We start from the raw sequence: 15,133 nt of genomic DNA, 5'->3' as shown, positions 1-15,133 counted from the left end.
TTTTTAGGAATAAAGATAATGAATATGCCAATGAAAACTATAGTTAGAATGCTGGATGGATAGTCAATTTATAATGATAGTATCAATGCTGAGTCAATGACCTTCAATAGTGATTCGAATCTAAGTGGAGTTGATATGGCAAAGGCTCAACAATTTTCCCAAAATAATCGCCATGGTACTAAGACTGATACTGGCATTATCAATAGTAATGGAGCTTGAAATGTGTAGAATATTCGTATTCGAAATTAGCTCGATAGCTGCAAATGAATAACAGTAAAACGAAACAATTGCAGTTCGATTGTGTTCAAAAGTGTCTCTAGATACAGTTGGTTTCAGATACGACCTGAATGGGCTGATTCGTATCTATACTACATACAATATATACTAAGCCTAACTGTGCTCCACGTAGCTAACAAGACAAAGTCGCCGCCGTCGTCGCCAAAAAGAAACAACAACTAAACCAAAGTGAACTGGTTTCTCGTTTCGCTGATATTAGTTTGAGTTTGAGTTGTGTTTTTTTTTTTCTTCGACTCTTTTCCGAAAAGCCATAGCCAAAACGAATTTTGAATGTGGGTGAAGTTGTTAAAAAATGTGGCAAACGCAAGCGCAAACGCAATCGAGGCCAATCGCCCCGCGTCGGCTTCCAGAGCAACGGGTGGGGAGGGGCAGAGCGAACCCTCGGCCTCGCCCTCTGCGGACCTGCCAAGCGCATATTTAGTTATAAACTTGAATTTAGACTCGGCCCAAAATTAGATAGACAGTTCGACTATGGGGCCGCGAAGAAAGACCGAAACGAGCGAGCGACTCGCCGCGAGACAGTTACAAATGTTGTCGCAATTGCTCAAAGAGGAGAGAGAGAGAGAGACAGAGAGAGGGAGGGAGAAAAAAAATAACAAAAATAAACAAAACAACACAAGAATGCGCGCCTTGGGAACGAAACGAGACGATATGGAATGGCATGAAACGGATGAGACCATATTGAACCGAACAAACGGGCCATAAACCATGCGCAGAGCAGCTCCCATTATGTTGACCACTGAGTTGATCTGCTGCGTGCTTCCTGTTATAGATATTACAGCGAGAGTTGGCATTAGCATGTGCCTGGTAAAGTGCATGGTAAATGGCCCAAAGCTTCAATGAACTGCATATTCAGCAGGAGCGGAAAAAACCTCTTGTTATATTCAGACTCGGGCGTAGGCCTGGTAAAGTGCGTGTTAAAGGCTCGATTACTATCTTAAAGAAAAGAGAGATGGACTAAGAAGAAAGTGGAAAAAAGATAGGGAGAGGTAAAGGCAGAACCGAAAGCAGGAGATATAGAGACACAAAAAATCGAGAAAAAGAAGAGGTAACTAGGAACAGGAGTTCTATCTCTTTCTGTCTTTCTCTCTCTCTTTCTCTGTCTCTTTTTCGATACCCGCAAGGAGAAGTAAGGAACCGCAAATAGAATGACAGAGATTCAGCTGTATTGGTAAGTGCCTGGCAAAGTTCATGTTAGGCCTTGAATGATCCCTTAGTACGCATTAAGCATATATACAGGCAGAGTGAGAGAGAGAGAGAGCGGGCGGGGCCTATCTTAGCAGTTACCTGGTAAAGTGCACGGCTTCAACTTGAAGCATTCTTCCGTGTATTTGTAGGGCTTTTGCTGGCCAATCTAATAACTCAGCTTCAACTAATCGTTAGCATTGCCATATATGTGCAACATTTATCCGCTGGCCTGAACTTCCTGGTAAACGATGACTGGCTAATAAGCAGTTGAGCAAATGCAATTAACTTGGGCAACATGTGAAATTATTAAAGAGACACAACTGGGGAAAAACTTAATAATCGAATTGGCAACTCGAACAGAAATGTGAGACAAAACGCGCCCAAAATAGGTAAACACTTGGCAACAACTTGGCTAAATATGTGCCTGCCATAATCTGAGTGAGATCTGGGCAGATCGGACGCCGTGCGGCTAGGTATGGGGGAGTGGGAGATAATCGTGCCAATTGCCGGGTCTCGTCTATTTGGCTATTTGTCCAGTTTTGGGCACAGATCGCTGAGACACAAGCAAAAGCAAAAGCAAAAGCACAAGCAAAAGCATTTCAATGCTTGCCAAGTCAAATACGAGCATATGTAAATATTAATTTTATTAAACAAACGTGACGCGAACTCTTTTTTAAACGTTGACACGACAATTGCAACCCACACACACACACACGCACACACATACACACACATACGCTACTTAGATTAAACAGTGCGCGCTTTTCATATTTGGCTTTTCAATTCACAATATTTATGCCATGCAAAACGGTTGTTTATTGTAACTGTTATAAGCGACACACACACATACATGCGCGGAGTCAGTGTGACATCGTACCGGCCTATGGCTACGTGCAGTCCATCAATGAGACGCATCCAAATGCGTGGGAAACGGCGCCGGCCTTGCTTTGAAGTTTAGCTTGAAAGGCGATTTGTTTTTTTTTTTTTAACTTTTTGCGGAATTTCAAAGGCAACAGCAACTGTGCACACTCATCGCGCGCGCACACACACACACACACACATACATAAATTGCATGGACTCGGGCCAGTGAAAGCTGCTGACAAGTGTGACCCTGCCTAGCGCATTGCGCATTTGACGTTCGTATGCACGCTCACGCACTCACGCACGCAAGCGCACGACCGATTTATGCATGCATGTATATGCAGTGTGACCCTGCTATGTGCAAGCAATTAAAACCAAAACAAATCACAAAATAAACAATCAAGACAAAAGCGCGCTAGAACGTTCGCGGCAAATAAGGCTAAATAACATAATTAATGCAATTAATGAAGCCGAAACATGGTATGTACATATATAAACAGGTATGTATATATAAAAATATATATGTACACATACAATGTGATTAGCTGATATATATTTTTAAAAATAATTGGTGTGCAGTAATAACTGTTTGATTCTTATAGTTTTAGTTTTCAATGGCAAATGTAACACAGACGAAAGCCAATATACAGTGCGCCACTAAAGTCTTCGTATAGCAACAAATTGTTTCTTGAAATCGTAGGGTATGAATTGAATTATTGAAATTAATAATAAATAATATTAATTAATCTAATTAAACTTTAGCTATTGATATTGAGGTGAAGCAATAAGTATTTGTTGTGCATACTGAAATCGAATGTCTAATTCCTTAGCTTAGTTTAGCTGCTACCACTAAAAGCTCATGGGAAGGTAAGCTCTTAACTGTATATATTTAGCATGTCCGCCACCAATATGCCCGCATTTACATTACATTACAGGGCATAACCAAAAACAAATTTACTCATATTTACTTTACTTTTCGCATAGATCCAAGTCAGCATGCCCATGGATCTCTGTACATATGTATGTCTATAGACCCGTTTACACATGGCGAACAGTGTATTCTGAATCATCGGCAGGCAACAACAATTGGCGCATTTCGTAGGCGACGCTCAACGACTTTTGGACTTCCTTTTTTGTGGGGCGGCCGCCACATGATTGTCGCCATTGAGACTGCACGACAACGGCAACGGCAACGGCAACGGCAACGTGACGCATGAGCATGGGGCAGCAATAAAAGCAACAACAACAACAACAACAACGATAACAACTGCAACTGCATCACGCTGACAGCTAGTTGTAGGGGGTGACGCTCTTTAACCTTTAGAAATCGCCTCCACCCCAACCCACCGCATCGCAACGCACCTCTCCCAGAGGCATTGCCTTTGCATTGGTTTTGGTCTATTTTGGACTCGGCGACAAATATAGAGCGCAATCCCTAAGACGAATGACCGTTAATGGAGACATTTGTGTGGCTGCCATGCCGGAGTGTGGGGGGGGGGGGGGGGGGGGGTTTGAGGCTTCAGCTATTTATAGCTCCCACACACTCTCACACACACACACACACATACGTGCAGCTAGCGACGATCTTGATCTTAGGCAGCGGCACATGCCACAAGCAGCGATTCCGCTCCATAACAATGGTCCACAGTGAACAATGGCAACAACAACAACAACAACAACAACAACAACAACAACAGCAGCAGCAGTAGCAACAAAAAGCCAAAACAAAAGCGAATTTTCAGTGGCACAGTGGCGGCCACTTACAAGAACTTTAACACGCCAGAGTTCAAATTAGTCAGCAGACACTCCATAAATCAGACAACGGAAAACAATCATAAAGAGCCGCTGCTCTCTGCTCTCTGGACCTCAGTGGACCACTAATAGCCAGGCAGTCAGCCAGCCAGCCAGCCAGGCAGCCAGCTGGCTTGAACAACTGGACAATCGGGTTGCGTTTGGCCGCCCGCTGCTTGAGAGTGCTCTGGGTCGAGGCATTAGCATACAATTTGTGTGGCAACTTGTTGTTGTCGTGCCATTGACAGCAATAAATAATAAAATTGCATTGCAATGCACTTTGCCAGGCGGATAAATTGCAAGCCACTAAATCGCCAAAGCAATGAATCAGACTGACTTCAGCTGTGGTTAGGATCGATGGAAAGAAAAGCAAATATAAGAATGCCAAGAAGACTGAGAGTTTTTCCATTTCATTTGCAATGAAGATTGCCAAGCAGTTAAATAGTAAAGCTGTTAAATACTAAATCAAAATCTATGCATAATTAAGTACCTTCCTATATTCCAGATTTACTTTGCAATCAACTGTGATGTTCGCCAGGCAACAAGTAAGAAGGATCCTCAATTACTTGACTTTACCAGGCACTTTGCCAGGCGGATAAAATTGCCAAAAGTGTGCAGCGAATAGCAATCGTATGGTAAGCAAAGTAAGATACGAAATTTTGTCACACATCTCGTGTACATTTTTCAGGCAACTTCGAGTGCATACGAGAGTCTTGTAAGCCATGTTTATAGGGTGGCATGGGCATAAAAAATACGCGATAAATAAAAAAAAAAATAGTTGCCATGCTTTAGCGACTGTTTGCTGCTGTTGCTCAGTGTCGTACAAATTGCACCGTTAATAAAGTCCAAATCGGATTGGACACGCCTCGGCCGACGCCTGGCCCCAACTGGAGTCCAAGTGGAGCTCAGCTGTGCGCCCGTTGCGAAGCAGTTGGTCCATTCCGCGTACAGATGCAGTTGGATACTTGATCTGCTGACCAAAAAAAAAAAAAAAAAAAATGCCAAACAATAAATTGGCACTAATGAATTTGATTCATTTCGATTTGCCTTCGGCAATAACTAAATCAACATTTCGGATCTCTATCTCTAGCTCCAGCTCTATCTGTATCTCTGGCTGCATATGTATCTGTATCTCGGCTGACAGTTGTCATAAGGCACAAGTGACCCATATGTGTCAGACGGTAGGCGAAGGCGTGCCAGTCACTGGCGGATAGAAAACCACGTAAGAATATTACCAAAGAGTTTACCCGACTACAAAATACACGCTCATGTCCGTTGGTAGAGCAGATCAAGAGAAATTGCTAATGCCAGTCGCAGAGCTGTCTCACATACCAGCGGAACCAATATACTCGTCTCAGCGGAGCGTGAGCGAGCATTAAAAACATAACCATGTGCATATCTTGATAAATTGTACAAAACTGCGAATTGTAGCTACAAGTTCGTTCGCAAGATCTATCAAATTGAACAAGTCAACAATTTGGAATGTGCCGAAAGCACTACAAAAATATGTCCTTCAAATAGATCAGAAATATAATAATCAATGCAAAATACTTTAATACAAGCTGTACATAAATTAGATTAGTTGGTTTATTAAATTAAATGCGCTCAAGCGGAATATTATATAAACCATGACAATGAGATTTATATAGATGAGAGATATTGATGAAGTAACAGTGGAATATATCATATGTATGGTAATAGTAATATGTGTATATAGTAAATATTAAATCATCTCATATGATATTCTTAGAGTAGTATCGCATAAGCAAGATACGTATTTTTGACCAGATACTTTAATGAACTCTACCATTAACCATTCTCAGCTACTCTAACCTTTCAATGTGAGTATACGAATAACTCGCAGTTTATTTTCCTTTACAGCTAAATTCAGATATGATATGGATGATATATATTCATGTTGAACATTGCGAAATCGATTTTTTCCTCTAAGTAAAACCTAACAAATGAGATAAAAATCAATTGTTCAGTCAGTTGAATACTGATTACAGGGTAACTATGAATTGAGCATGCTTGAGTTCATTAATGCGACCATTCATTCAAGTTTCTCTTATGTAAATATTATCAATAAGATCGATCTTAAAGATCTAAAACATAATGGTTCTAGGAAACTGTTTATGCATGCGAATGAATGGACTTGTATAGAATATTATATGCTTAGCAAACGATATGTTCTAGTTGTAATTCAAATGTACACATGCACACATACATAATATATATACATATATACATATATACTTAGGATCAATGATCAACTGGAATTGCATTGTCCACGTCCACGTCCAGACAGAGCGAGCTGCGAAAAATTTCCCAATAACTTTTTGGCCACTTGGTATGCATGTCAAAGCCAATAAATGTGGAAGGCAAAGACAAGAGCCCAGAGACAAGAGTGGACAGACAAGAGAGGTGGCGTCCAGAGCACTGTCCGGGTCTCAATTAAGAAGCCAACGACCGAAGTTGGACTATTAAATTGAATGGACTCACGAAGTGTTAAGGCCAACAAGTCACGAACGAACAAATGCGATCGACTGATCAGCCGACCGATCAAGAATCACAATTCTCGGCTAATATCAAATGTCCAAATCACATTTTGCTCTCTCTCTCTCTCTCCTTCTCTTTATACATGTATTTATGTTCAGCGACAATTTGTTATGAAAAGATATTGAGCAGTGTTGTACAATGTCGATTACTTTTGAGCTGTCCATAGACGATGTCTAAGATTGCAAACAACTCAATTCTCTCAATTAAATAAGCCATATATAATATTTTATAGCAGCTGACAAAGAATTTCTATTCTATTACAGTTACAAAAGTCCTAATCTATCGATAGCAATAGCATCGATAAGCTATTCTTATCAAAGCTCTATTTCGGATAAAATTTAAACGATTTCGGCTTAGATCTGAGACACAATTCTGAGTTCTGGCTTGCACATAGATTTTTGCTTTATTCATTTATTGGTTCATCGATTTGTCGGCGTTTATTCGATTTGTGGTGCGGAAATCAACTGGCGGCCGGCTAATTGAGCCTCCAGTCGTAACTTTCTTGGACAATACGATAATTGGAACTGGGCAAGCAATGCATTCATTAACTGCCCAGCGTTCGATGCAGTGTGCTCTAATCGTAGCAATTGGGGAGCAGCGACTGCGGCTGCGACTCTGGCTGTGGCATGCTCTTCTATCGGCAATAATTGGCAGTGCGAGTGTTTGGCCAATTAAAAGCAGTCGTCGGCTTTATCAAATTCAATTAGTTGACTCGAGAAATCGTTGACGGCCGGCTGGCCCCAAAAAAATAAATAGAAGATAAACTATGGCACTTAAAAATGAAGACAGAAATTGGAATGGTAACCAGGCCGAAGCATGGATACCCTAGCTGAGAGCAGCTTTACTGTAAATATGTAACTGCATTTGCATCTGTATCTGTATCTGTATCTGCATCTGCATCTGTATCTGTATCTGTATCTGTATCTGTATCTGTATCTGTATCTGTATCTGTATCTGTATCTGTATCTGTATCTGTATCTGTATCTGTATCTGTATCTGTATCTGTATCTGTATCTGTATCTGTATCTGTATCTGTATCTGTATCTGTATCTGTATCTGTATCTGTATCTGTATCTGTATCTGTATCTGTATCTGTATCTGTATCTGTATCTGTATCTGTATCTGTATCTCTGTATCTGTATCTGTATCTGTATCTGTATCTGTATCTGTATCTGTATCTGTATCTGTATCTGTATCTGTATCTGTATCTGTATCTGTATCTGTATCTGTATCTGTATCTGTATCTGTATCTGTATCTGTATCTGTATCTGTATCTGTATCTGTATCTGTATCTGTATCTGTATCTGTATCTGTATCTGTATCTGTATCTGTATCTGTATCTGTATCTGTATCTGTATCTGTATCTGTATCTGTATCTGTATCTGTATCTGTATCTGTATCTGTATCTGTATCTGTATCTGTATCTGTATCTGTATCTGTATCTGTATCTGTATCTGTATCTGTATCTGTATCTGTATCTGTATCTGTATCTGTATCTGTATCTGTATCTGTATCTGTATCTGTATCTGTATCTGTATCTGTATCTGTATCTGTATCTGTATCTGTATCTGTATCTGTATCTGTATCTGTATCTGTATCTGTATCTGTATCTGTATCTGTATCTGTATCTGTATCTGTATCTGTATCTGTATCTGTATCTGTATCTGTATCTGTATCTGTATCTGTATCTGTATCTGTATCTGTATCTGTATCTGTATCTGTATCTGTATCTGTATCTGTATCTGTATCTGTATCTGTATCTGTATCTGTATCTGTATCTGTATCTGTATCTGTATCTGTATCTGTATCTGTATCTGTATCTGTATCTGTATCTGTATCTGTATCTGTATCTGTATCTGTATCTGTATCTGTATCTGTATCTGTATCTGTATCTGTATCTGTATCTGTATCTGTATCTGTATCTGTATCTGTATCTGTATCTGTATCTGTATCTGTATCTGTATCTGTATCTGTATCTGTATCTGTATCTGTATCTGTATCTGTATCTGTATCTGTATCTGTATCTGTATCTGTATCTGTATCTGTATCTGTATCTGTATCTGTATCTGTATCTGTATCTGTATCTGTATCTGTATCTGTATCTGTATCTGTATCTGTATCTGTATCTGTATCTGTATCTGTATCTGTATCTGTATCTGTATCTGTATCTGTATCTGTATCTGTATCTGTATCTGTATCTGTATCTGTATCTGTATCTGTATCTGTATCTGTATCTGTATCTGTATCTGTATCTGTATCTGTATCTGTATCTGTATCTGTATCTGTATCTGTATCTGTATATCTGTATCTGTATCTGTATCTAGATCTGTATCTGTATCTGTATCTGTATTGTATCTTTACTGTAATCTTATTGTACTGTAATCTGTATCTGTATCTGTATCTCTATCTGTATTGTATCGTATCTGTATCTGTATCTGTATCTGTATCTGTATCTGTATCTGTATCTGTATCTGTATCTGTATCTGTATCTGTATCTGTATCTGTATCTGTATCTGTATCTGTATCTGTATCGTTCTGTATCATTGTAATAACTGTATGTTCATTTACTGTACTGTACTGTATCTCAATTGTATTGTATCTCTGTAGCAGTATCTTCTTCCGTAATTATATCTATATGCTCAAATAATATATGTTTCATCTTTATCAATGTGTCTATAGCAATGTTCTTAGGTGTCATTTGACTATGAGCTTAGGAATGTTCCGTCGATCCGCTAACTTTGGCTCGAGTCGCGCGATCTTCAGATCTTCGTCTTCAGTCGATGCTATTCTTCCGTGTTTTAATGTTTTCCTTGCGCTGCTAATGATGATAATCGCTGTGATCTTTGCAGTGAGATAGATTTGTATCTGCGATCTGTCTTTTGTTGGCTAGTTGTGCGTTAATTGCAGCACAGCTGCGGCACATCATAATATATCTGCCAGCCATTAATTAGCCAGATACAAATGTATCTATGTATCTGCTTTTGCACGTGGATCGTTAGACAATTCGCTAATGATCGCCGCTAACGACCTGTCTACGCTAATTGGCAATGCTCAGAACTAAAATGAAGCCCGCCCAGATACAAATGAATATGAATATAAATGTATATGTATATATACGGGAATATACATAGATACATGAGAGTATACTATATAGATGCATGTGTATTTTATATAGATATTTATACACACTCCCGCCTTGATGAAGACATGCAACATATAGATGCTGCTGCTGCTGCTGCTGCTACTGCTGCTGCTCCTGCCTGATTTTTCATTCAAGTAAAACGCATCCACAAGATACAAAGTATCTGCGTTTGCTGCCACGCCGTGTCGTGAGTTTCAATTAAAGTTCCATTAACGCTTCGCGACACACACAATTATCAAAAATTAAATTTATGCTTATGACATTTCCGGCAGCAGCCAACCCCCTTCCCCGGCACGCCCCGTCACGCCCATCCAGACTCCCGCTCATTGCATCTCTTGACATGCAAAATCGAAATGCCACGCTCGTGTCTTTCGGACTGGATAAATAAATAAATATATAGTTATGCATGCAGCTCATTTTGTGTATTTAAAGACAGCCCGTCCGCAGATCAAAGCAACTTTATGATTATATGCTCCACGCATATCCATCACCATATGCAGCTGATATAATTCCCCTCCCCCCCCAACAGCCGTGACACCCTCACTGAGAATACGGCCAAGGAACAGGGCATGATCTAAGGAGTTCGCTCTGTTTCTCTTCTATACCTCCAATAAAGAGACAGACAGAAACTGATTGCTATGGCACCATAAAGTATAACGGCATCTATTGAAAATACCTGCAATACCTTGTATAGGTAGATATAAACTGATTTCTATTCTAATTATTGTGTATATGTATGTATATATAGATGGATATGATCAGGTATTTCCAGACTATATTTTGCATATAAACATATATATATATGTTCATATCGATTTCGATAATAAAATCGATTTATATCGATATAAGCATAGTTTGGCTGCAAGTCTGTGAGACGTTCTGTATGTATGCATGTCTTTGCCATAAAATACCCTGTATAAATATATGTATATCAATATAATATAATATATACCCATTACGAAGACGCTTGAAGAGGTATATATACATATAAATATAATATAATATATACCCCTATATAAGATATGCCAGAGACAAAAATCATTAGGAAGGCGCTTGAAGAGCTCTATCAAAATATGAAATACGCATATGTATAATATATATGCATATGCATAAGAGGTAAATCTATAATATTATTTGATATATTTTCCTATAAATTTTTGCACCTTTTATTACATAAAACAACTATAAACAACAATTTCGATACATCGATATATGCATGTTCACTCTTCTACAGGGCATCTGCTAGTCAGTCATGCACGCGTCTAGAGCACTCTCACTTGTTTCTTTCAGCAAGCAAGCCGCCAACAATGCAGCACAGCGGGAGAGCCCACAAGACGCCGCGTGCCCGATATGAATCTCTGTGGCAGGAATTCAGTCTTGGCGCTGCACTGCACTGCATTCAGTTGGTCTTCGCAGCAGCAGCAGCAACAGCAACAGCAACAACAACAACAGAGACAGCACAGGCAAGACAAATTGTCTACGCGTTGAGGTCTTGGCTATTGGCCTCCAGCGTGACGTCGTCGTCGCTGCACAGAGGCTGGCGCCAGTAGCCGCGGGCAGCGCCACTCGGCTCCACTCAGCGCCCATAATCACAACAAGCATGGCAATGGCACAAACCACACACATGCACACACACACGCACACCCTGGCAATGGGCAGAGGTTTATGGCATGCGCCACGTAACCGAAACCGAAACCAAAACCAAAACAGGCAACGGCAACGCATCGGTAATTAAAAGTGGCATAATGGAATTTGCTGCAGTCAAAAAAATGTGCAAGAGAGAGGGAGAGAGAGAGAGAGAGAGAGAGAGAGAGAGAGAGAGAGAGTGCAAGGCAGATGATGTGCGAGATAGAGAAACAAATTAGCTATAGGCCGGGAAGCACAGGCAACGCATTAAACATATGCACAAATCGATCCAAGTCTGGACTAGGAAATTTGAAAAATTTCCCATAATATCTATATTATAATGATATATAACACTTCAGGTCATCAAATACAAGGAATTCACAAATTGTTAAATCGAAAAGCTTAGTCAAGATTAGCCTTAACTATTAACAATTAACTGTAATTCCATAAATTTTAATACGATACGATAGGCTTAGCTTAACATGAGCTCTAACATGTGCTTTACAAACCTAATGTAACAAAAATATTTTATATTTTATATATTTTCCATTAGCTTACACGGAATCTAATAAAACAACATTGCAAGCTCTACAATAAAGACAAACTACATTGTAAATTTACAAGCAGCTATTTAACATGAGCTTTACAAACTGAAATTCTATTCATTTCATGTTAAATTAATGTTGAGCCATTAAAATTTGTTATTAACAAGCAGGTACTTAACATGAACTTAACTGGCAAATAAAGCAGTCAAGCCTAAGCTTTACTCAGCTCCAATTTGTAATAATCAACTCTCACTGAGCTAATTAAAGTCTAGATGCTGATTGGCTCGCTCAACAGCAGCTGCATCAGAATTCATGCTAAGGATAAAGGCAGACGATAAAGGTTGCTCCAGTTTTGGCATGGCTGGAGCTAAGGGCGACATGCATTAGGGATGCTTCAGCTATTTTAAGTAGAGCCTGGCTGGGGCCCTAGCCGATGGCTTCGATAAGGCTGAGGTTGAATGGCCACAAAAAGAAAAAAACAAAAACCTAGCCATAAACTGGAGCAAGTGAAACAGAAACTTGGCTCTGGCCACTTCACGGGCCCAGGAGCAGGCACATAGTAGAGGAATGCTAACATTTTAAGCACTCACAAAACACATTTGCATTCAGGCACAACGAACGCGGATAACCTCAGCTGCAAACGGTGCCTCTTTAGGTGTATAAGTGCTGCTAAGTGTGTGTGTGTGTGTGTGTGTGTGTGTGTGTGTGTGTGTGTGAGGGAGAGTGTGACTTAGTCCGGAGTTTTGACTCTGGTTAGGTTAATGCCAGGATATGCCCGTACCAAGTAGACAAGCAACTATAGCGTGCGGCAGTGGTGCAGCGGTGCAGTGGTGCATGCCCATCATAAATACAGTTACCAACTGATTGACTGACTGACTGGCCTATAAAGCGCTAGACCCAAATGCATCCGTGAATCGCTTGTGCTTTTAACACCTAAGCAAACAAACATCAATGAAGCGCTGCAGAGGCAAATCTGAATTTTTCTTTTAAGAGCTACGGAGTCGGGAATCTTTGGAGCCCTTAGTCGTAACCGGGAGTCAAAAAAAAAAAAAAAAAAAAAACAAACTCCGAGCAGGTGGCGGCATCATCTGCTTGAAATGTGTGCGCCAGAGCTTTTCACATTTCACATGTTTGTTTATGCATCGGTCGAATGGAACAGCTGCGGGCCATAAAAACCAAATCGAGAATTGTGCAGCAGGCAACGGTGCCCCGTGCGTGTGGCCTCTACCTGGAGCCAGCCAGCCACGCCCACGCAGCACAATAGCTTTGCAGTGGGCGCTAATCAAGCGCTGGCCGGCAGAGTTCAGATTGCTCGAGACAAATGTCAACTGCATGTTAAAACCAAAAACCTGGCAACTCTATAAACGTAACAACTACTCGCTAAATACATACGTATGCATATTGGTCAGGCAGCTGCTGCACTTGGCGCAATCATTAATTGAACATGCAGCGACAAGTTAAAACAGTTTTACTGCTGTTTGAGATCCAATGTCAACGGCATGTTAATTAACAGACGTTTAAATTAACAGCTGCATTAACCGCTAGCTGAGGTACGTGGTAAATTTATATTGAGCTTACCTTGCAGAGCGCCACGCCCGTATCCAGGCGATCCATAAAGTTCTCCGCCCTAATTTCCAGCTCCGGATAGAGGGTACTCAGCCATTCGGCGAGATCCTCCTTCATCGCCTCCAGATACTCTTCACTGGACTTGAATGGCCTGTAAGGCCGCGCCTCGAGCATTGCCATGGCGCTCAAGATTTACTCGATCGTTTTGCCGAATCACTCGATTCTCAATTCGTTCTATTCGTATTTATGTTCGTTTCTCTGCGTCTGCGTTACTCAACACCGTTTCAGCTTGTACGGCGGGGGGAAAATGGGTTTCAATTTGTAGCTAATTGTCGTGCATGGACTTGACACGCTCTTCACTTAGCGTTGGCCCAACACCGGCGAGTCGTGCATTGTCTCGTTCGTTTCGATAAGAGAGTATCGAGATCTCTCACTCCCTCTCTCTCTCGCCCTCTCTCTCTCTCTCTCGTTGTTCTCTCAGTTAAAGCTTTCACTAGGTCTTTCTCAAGTTTTTCAAGTTCTGCAAAGAGAGTCGAAAGAAACGATATCATTAATTAAAAGTCGACATATATTAATCTTATAATAGGTTAAAGCTAATCGGGTGTTTCATTCACACATTCCTCTGGAGTTTGGCATAAATTGTTAATGACGTAGAGTGGAAATTTATTTTAAAGAAAATCAAAATAAAATATTACACTGAAAACATAGTTAAGTGTTTCATTCCAACGTTCCACATAGGAGCAAGAGAGAACATAGCTGAAAATATTTCACAATTTAGTGGCCGACTGTTTCATTCCCACTAGATCTTTAGCCCTGGGGCCATAAAGTGTTTCATTCCAGCATTCCATTTACCAGTATGCATATGAAACAGAAATAAAAAATTAATGAATGCAGATAAACGAATTGCAATTGAAACAATATGTAAGAGCCGTAGCAGTCGAACGCGCAAGAACGTGAATAAATGAATAAATGAGCGAGCGCTAAAAGGCATTTGGCGTGAACATTCTTGTCGAAAGTGAAAAGCGGAACATGCCTGCATAACAACTGAATATAACTAATGAACTCCACGTTCAGGAATCTGATTAAGATATACAAAATAAAGAAATAAATTACAACAAAAAAAAAAAAAAAGAAAAGAAAAAAAAAACCCTCGCACACTCAAGCGAGATCAAGTGGTATCATAAATTTCAATATGTGCATTTCCCATTAAATCTGCATTCCAAATGCATATTTGCTTTTAATGGATTGTCACAATTCGCCAGCTAGCTGCCACATGCAGCAGCAGCAACAGCAGCAGCAATATATTGCCGCCCCCTGCTCACCTGCCCCGCTTTGGCTGGGCCAACCGAATGAATGTGGATTGAGCGAGCGGCGCAAATTTACGACTATGGAACTGCAGCTGACATAATTGTGGGATACAAAACCACAATGGCAACAGCAGCAACAATAAAAGCACCAGCAACAAAATAAACAGCAGCAGCTACATCAATATGAGCAGCAGCAGCACCAGCAGCAACATCAATAGCAAAAGCACGCAGCAGTCGAAGAAGCAGCAAC

At 40.4% G+C, this 15,133-nt stretch overlaps 1 protein-coding gene across 1 annotated transcript in view; it reads right to left on the bottom strand.

Moving 5' to 3' along the window:
- pigs (GAS2-like protein pickled eggs) overlaps positions 1-14,021 on the bottom strand; it is a 39,560-nt gene extending 25,539 nt beyond the window's left edge. The window contains exon 1 of the mRNA XM_089264702.1: positions 13,589-14,021. Coding sequence (XP_089120828.1) covers positions 13,589-13,756 — 168 coding nt within the window. The 5' untranslated portion in view covers positions 13,757-14,021. The remainder of the gene's footprint in view (positions 1-13,588) is intronic.
- Positions 14,022-15,133: the final 1,112 nt, after the last annotated feature.

This window comes from Drosophila navojoa, chromosome X (genome assembly GCF_054131105.1).
Source record: "Drosophila navojoa isolate 15081-1374.11 chromosome X, UAZ_NAV_1.0, whole genome shotgun sequence".
Taxonomy (NCBI): Eukaryota; Metazoa; Arthropoda; class Insecta; order Diptera; family Drosophilidae; genus Drosophila; species Drosophila navojoa.
Note: the sequence above shows the minus strand (reverse complement) of the source record. Positions and strands in the feature narration are given on the sequence as shown.